Source organism: Papio anubis, chromosome 11 (assembly GCF_008728515.1).
Source record: "Papio anubis isolate 15944 chromosome 11, Panubis1.0, whole genome shotgun sequence".
Lineage (NCBI taxonomy): Eukaryota > Metazoa > Chordata > Mammalia > Primates > Cercopithecidae > Papio > Papio anubis.
Genome location: NC_044986.1, coordinates 63,913,878 through 63,920,934, shown reverse-complemented (window position 1 = coordinate 63,920,934; position 7,057 = coordinate 63,913,878). Strand labels below are relative to the sequence as shown.

The following is a 7,057-nucleotide window of genomic DNA, read 5'->3' as shown; positions in this document are numbered from 1 at the left end:
GAAAGGTATTAGAGCATAAACGATGGCATGAACAGAATGTAGCCAAATTCTTTGCTAGGGCATAACGTGCATGGCCTTTACTTCAGTTTCCAATGAGTTCCTCATTTCTATCTGAGACTTCCTCAGTCTGGACGTCATTGTCCATATCACTATGAGCATATTGGTTACAACTATTTAACTAGTCTCTAAAAAGTTCCTTATAAGTTCCTAAGTCAGTCTTTAAAAAGAAGAGCAAAGGGGGAAGGACTTATCATGCTAGATTTTAAGACATTAAAAAACCTTAACATTACACATAGGCCAATGAAATAGCTTAGAGGTTTCAGAGACAAACCATGCATGTATACCTTTGATCCTCATTCTTCATAGATTCTGCATTTGTAAATTTGCCTACTTGCTAAAATTTGTTTATAAGCCCGAAATCAATACTTGCAGCAGTTTTGAAGTCATTTACTGACATGCACAGAGCGGCAGAAAATTTGAGTTGCTCATGCGCATGTTCCCAGTTGAACAAGGCCGTGCTCTGTCTTCTTGTTTCATACTGTAAATGTGTCCTTTCTAAGGTCTATTTAGTGACTTTTTGCATTTTTGTGCTTTTTGATAATTTCACTGTTTAAAATTGCCCCCAAATGTAGTGCTGAAGTATTCTCTAGTGTTCTTAGGCACAAGGAGCCTATGATGTGCTTTAAGGACAAAATATTTGTGTTAGATAAGCTTAGTTCAGATGTAAATTGTTATGTTTTTGGCTGTGAGTTCAATGTTAATGAATTAACAATATATATTTTAAAAGATGTCTTTAAACAGAGACACATAAAGCAATGATGTGAACTGATTGATGGAAATGTGATCAGAGATTCACAGGCATTGTATTTACTCTAAGAGCAATGGTACAGTATTTGCTAATTCAGTGTGTGTGGTGACTATAGTGTAACTAAATGAGATTGAGTGTATATGTAATCAGTCAAGAGTCTACTCAAGAAACCAGAAACCATACGGGGAGGTTCAATAAAAACAGTTCCATATTGGGAATTGGCTAGATAGGCGTTGGAAGGCTGAAAAACCAAAAACTAGAAGGAACACAGGAAATAGCCATCATTCTTGGGAGAATAAAAGAAGCAGGTTGGGGTTCTTAGAACTCTTGAGCATGGATGGGGGGCCCTTTGGAGCTGGGAACTCAGATGTCTGAGGAGAAAGTCCTGTCGGGATGAGGGCATACAGAGAGATCATTTCTGGAGTGTAAAGGAGCTGGACACTGTAACAACTGCTGCTGATGGGATGAAGAGCCATTGTTGGTATGAGCTGAAATGAATAGCAAGGAAAAAGGAAGGAGAAATTGCATCTACTCTCCTGACTTCTAGTGTTCTTGCAAGAAAATAACAGGAGAAACTAAATATCTGGCAAAAGGGAGTTCCAGCTCCAGCATCACAAAGCAAAACATAGAAGTACATTGGGAGCTGAGAGACAATAGTTTAATATCTAGCACAATATGAACTCTTAATATATAATAAAAAACACTAGAAATTCCCACTCATGTCCATAAGGGTATATGCATAAGCAGTGTGATTAAGAGTACAGACTCTGGGCTGGGTGTAGTGGCTCACACCTTAATCCCAGCACTTTGGGAGGCTGAGGCAGGTGATCACCTGACGTTGGGAGTTTGAGACCAACCTGGCTAACATGGTGAAACCCCATCTCTACTGACAATACAAAATTAGCTGGGTGTGGTGGCATGCACCTGTAATCCCACTACTCGGGATATAGAGGCAGGAGAATCGCTTGAACCCGGGAGGCGGCGGTTGCAATGAGCTGCACTGCTGCACTCCAGCCTGGGCGACAGAGTGAGACTCTCGAGAGAAAAGAAAAAGAGTACTGATTCTGGAATGGAACAACTTAGATTTGATTTTTAGCTACACTATTTAGTCTCTATGTGACCCTGGGCACATTACATAATCTCTCTGTACACCACATAGAGGAAAGATATCCACCTACCAGCACTGGACTGTTATATGAGCAAGAAATAAGCCTATTTTTTTAAGCACTGAAATTTCAGGTTTGTTTATTGTGGTAAATAACATTATCCAAATTATTACTACCGGGGTGTTTATTGCAGTGTTTTTTTATGGTAGGTGGGTGGAAGACAATCTGGTTGTCTGTCACTAATGGATAAGTTAAATATTATGCATATCCAACATGGAGGTTAATACAGTAATTAGAGGTGAAAAACTACCTGTACATGAATGGATGTTAAAATCGTGGTGCTGACTGAAAAAGTGAAACAGAGTGAGATACATAACACAAATACCATTTATGTAAATATATGCACATAAACAATACATATTTTGCTGGAACAAACACAAATATAAAATAAATTTTGGGCATATTAGAATGGTTGCTTCTGAGGGAGTTGGGAAATAGAGAGGGTTCATGGTATAAAGGAATAAATAAAGTAACAAGAGGAGCCTTCTATAGATCAATAGTCAATAGTGATAATTGCCATAAACTGGCAAGTATGATTTATTCAACTTTTTCTCACCTAAGAGTAAAAGAAAGAAAGATCAAGATCAAATTTATAATAAATTGAAACACATTTAATGAGAAATGTAGAGCACAAATAGGAAGAAAACTCTAAAGCTCTACTGAGGCGAATAAAAAATGACTTGAGTAAATGGAAAGACAGTCTTTGTTCTTTTCTTATAGAGTTCTCAATTTTCCTAAACTGTTCCATATATTTGGTGCAATCTTGAAGTATTAATAGGATTTTTTCTTTTTCTTTCTTTCTTTCTTTTTTTTAGACATGGTGTCTCACTTTGTGGCTGGTCTCGAGCTCCTGGGCTCAAGCGATCTTCCTGTCTTTTGGCCTCCGAAAGTGCTGGGATTACAGTCTTGAGCCACTGCACTTGGCCTCATAGGATTTTTGGGGAGCCAAACAAGCTGATTCATGTGAAAAATAAATGTGTGAGTACCTGATAAAATTGTGAAAAAGAAGAATAATAAATGAGTGACCAACCGTAAGAGATCTTCAAATGGGTTGGGAGTATAAAAGGAGCTCTTATGGAGCTCTAGTATTTGAAAAAGGGCCTGGAATGCCAAGCTAAAGAGTTTATATTTTATCCTGGAGGTCCCCTAGAGACTTCGTATGCAGGGTAATGAAATGATCAGATTGTATTTTAGAAAGAACTCTATGATAGAAATGTGAAGAATGGATTGGTGGAGTTGTGTGATGGAGGCAGTAACACTGAGAATGCTAACAGTTGGGAAATCACTTAGCTTTTGCAGTAGTTCAGATGACTATTGATAAGATTCTGATTTGAGACAAGGAGAATGGAGAGAGAATTTAGAGTCATTAGGATTTAATGACTGATTGGGTAGGTGGGGAGAGGGTATAGTTAAGCATGCCTCTCTTCCTGAGGTCAAAAAGGAATTGGGAGTTGTTTTAGAGGGTTTATAAAAGTAATTCTATTTACTTTAGAGTTTCTGAGAATATAGGCTGGGCCCAGTGGCTCACACCTGTAATCCCAGCACTTTGGGAGGCCAAGGTGGGTGAATCACCTGAGGTCAGGAGTTCAAGACCAGCCTGGCCAACATGGAGAAACCCCATCTCTACAAAAATACAAAAATTAGCCAGGCATGATGGCAGATACCTGTAATCCCAGCTACTTGGGAGGCTGAGGCAGGAGAATTGCTTGAACCTGGAGGTGGAGGTTGCAGTGAGCAGGAATCTTCGCCATTGCACTCCAGCTGAAGGTGACAGAAGCCCGAGACTCCATCTAAAAAGAAAGTATATATATATGGTATATAATATATAATATAGTATATTATATATATTCCTGTATATACCATATAGTATATATATAATATATTATATATATTATAATAACACTATAATATAATATAATATATATAATACTAATATAGTATATAATATAGTATATTATATATATTATAATATATTATATAATATAAAAATATATTATTATATATATTATATATAGTATATAATATAGTATATTATATATAATACTAATATAGTATATAATATAGTATATTATATATATTATAATATAGTATATAATATAGTATATATTATATATTATAATAGCAGTATAATATAGTATATATTATATATTATAATATAGTATATAATAGTATATATTATATATTATAATATAATAATATATAATATAGTATATTATATATTATAATATAGTATATAATATATAATATAGTATATATTATAATATAGTATATATTATATATTATAATATAGTATATAATATAATATATATATATTATAATATAGTATATTATATATATTATAATATATATTATATTTACAATAAGACTTAGAAAAGGTCAAGATTTTGGAGACTAAGGGGTGCCATGGATCAGGGTTGAATCTTCTTAAGCCTTTTGCATTTTCTAGAAATAACCTCTAGCATTTAGAGTATAGGTTTTGGCATAAGCTCTTCTCCTTACACCCTCCCCCTGACTCTCATCTCTTTTTCTCTCTATTCCTATCTCTTTATTTTGTCCCTCCGTTGGTTGTCTTGGCTTTGTTAAGATAATAATTATGACTGTTTTTGTTCTGGATTTAGGTAGGGGACTCTGATGTGTGACGAATGATAACACTGGGAGAAATAAAAGTTTCTTGTTCTTAGAGCATATTAGACAGGCAGATCTTACTATATAAAAGTAAAATAAGACTGGATGTGGTGGCTTACGCCTGTAATCCCAGCACTTTGGGAGGCTGAGGTGGGCAAATCACCAGGTCAGGGGATCGAGACCATCCTGGCTAACATGGTGAAACCCCGTCTGTACTAAAAAATACAAAAAAATTAGCTGGGCATCGTGGTGGGTGCCTGTAGTCCCAGCTACTTGGGAGGCTGAGGCAGAAGAATGTTGTGAACCCGGGAGGTGGAGCTTGCAGTGAGCCGAGATCGTGCCACTGCATGCCAGTCTGGGCGACAGAGTGAGACTCCCGTCTCAAAAAAAAAAAAAATTAATAAATCAATACTATGTATAGGTGAATGGATGTATAGTTAAGTGACTCATGCAGAACTACAAATCCATTGTCTTATCAAATAGTGTATACCCTGAGAAAGTAAAAACTTGGATAATAAATTATAGTTGGAGAATAAATAGATATAATTTTATAAATTATAAAATTTTTAACAAGAATATTTTTGTGTAATAAAATATAATAAGAATTTGTGTAATAGGAATTAAGGTTTAAGGTTTTGGCATATGAAATTCTTACCTGAGCACTGGCAAATTGTTGTATAAATATGTATTTAGAAACTTTCCTAAACCTCTAATTATTACAAATAGGCTTCCTGCACTTAGATAAGGACTGATCATACAGTAAAGGCAGCAAATTTATGCCACAGCACCAGGATAGCTTTGGATTTAGTGATTTGTGCCATAAAACTTGGAAAATGTACCAGGTACTTCTAAAAAACAGGATTATGTGAAGAGGGAAGCTGAAAACTGGAATGTTGGCTGAAATTCTGTATAAGAGCTGGCAATTGTTTATCAGATCCTTGCCCCCATTGATTGTGGGTTGATCTTGGGCACTAACTCCTCTAAACTTCCGTGGATATGCACATGTTGGCTCCCTGTATCATCTGTGGCTTTGGAGAAGCCGGTATTCTCTGGAACACCAGGGGTGGGGAAACCCGAAATTGCAGTGCTTGCCATTTCTGTGGTGTAAATACTGTCACCTGGCTATTTTCAAATTATCTGGATGATGTAACTGAATGTGAAATTGGGAATTGATGTTCACAATAAGCTCTTCTACCTGTACCTCATCTAATCCACACTAGAGAGAAACCATATACCAGGGATTATCACCAACAATGGACCCTCATTTCCATCTAGCTTGTGAGTGATCCAGTTCAACAGTATCATCCTAAGGGTCTGTTTTCTAGACCCATTCCTGGTATAAACAGTCTTAGCTTGGATTCTCCTTAAAAGCAAGAGCCAGAGACAACAACGCTAGGTAGTTCGTCTGGGTGGTAACACCAGGGAGCAGGGGTGAGGGACTGGGCAGAAGAAAAGGTGGAAAGAATAATGTAGGATAAGCTTACATTATCAGGGTCACTGCTGAGCCCAGCTGGGGCATGATGCTACTCAGAACTTTCTGAGAATTGTGTTGAATGTCCCTTGGAGTTCTCTACCTAAAGGTCTACTCGAAGGAGCAATTGTTTGCCAGCTCCTTGCCCCCATTGGTTGTGGGTTAATCTAGGGCACTAACTGCTCTGAACATCCATGGATATGCATATACTTAGTGGGTTCCCTGTGTCATTTCTGGCTTTGGAGAAGCCCCATGGCATACAGAGAAAGATGTGGGGTGTGACACTGACCACATGAGAGAACTGTGGTCTGCTAGTAACTATCCTTCATAGTCGTGACTGGAATCAGAAGTGAGGCTAAGCAGGTGTGGGCAGGGCATCAGAAGCATCTGATACAGAGGATACTTTATGTTTTATGTTTTGAAAGTGGACCAAAAAACATTTATTCATAATGAAGCTACTATTTAGGATCATGGGCCTTGTGGGATTAAATTGTTTATCAAAGAACTGAAAGAGGCTGGGCATGGTGGCTTGTGCGTGTAATCCCAGTGCTTTGGGAGGCTGAGGCAGGAAGATTGCTTGAGCTCAGGAGTTTGAAACCCGCCTAGACACATGGTGAAACCCCAAAGTCTCTACTAAAAATACAAAAACTAGCTAGGTGTGGTGGCTTGCACCTGTAGTTCCACCACTTAGGAGGCGGAGATGGGAGGATCACTTGGACCCAGGAGGTCCACCCTGCATTGAGCCGTGATTGCATCACTGCACTCCAACCTGGGCAACAGAATGAGACCCTGTCTCAAAAAAAAAAAAAAAAAAAAAAAAAAAGAAAAAAAAGGCCAGGTGCCGTGGCTCATGCCTATAATCCCAGCACTTTGGGAGGCCAAGTGGGGCAGATCACCTGAGGTCAGGAGTTCGCGATCAGCCTGACCAACATGGCGAAACCACATCTCAACTAAAAATACAAAAATTAGCTGGGCGTGGTGGCACGT

The 7,057-nt window shown here is 37.7% G+C and overlaps 1 protein-coding gene across 1 annotated transcript in view; it reads left to right on the top strand.

Moving 5' to 3' along the window:
* Positions 1 to 1,822: 1,822 nt before the first annotated feature.
* CTNNA3 (catenin alpha 3) overlaps positions 1,823 to 7,057 on the top strand; it is a 1,832,183-nt gene continuing 1,826,948 nt past the window's right edge. The window contains exon 1 of the mRNA XM_009214841.4: positions 1,823 to 2,952. Within this exon, the coding sequence (XP_009213105.3) occupies positions 2,949 to 2,952 (4 nt within the window). The 5' untranslated portion in view covers positions 1,823 to 2,948. The remainder of the gene's footprint in view (positions 2,953 to 7,057) is intronic.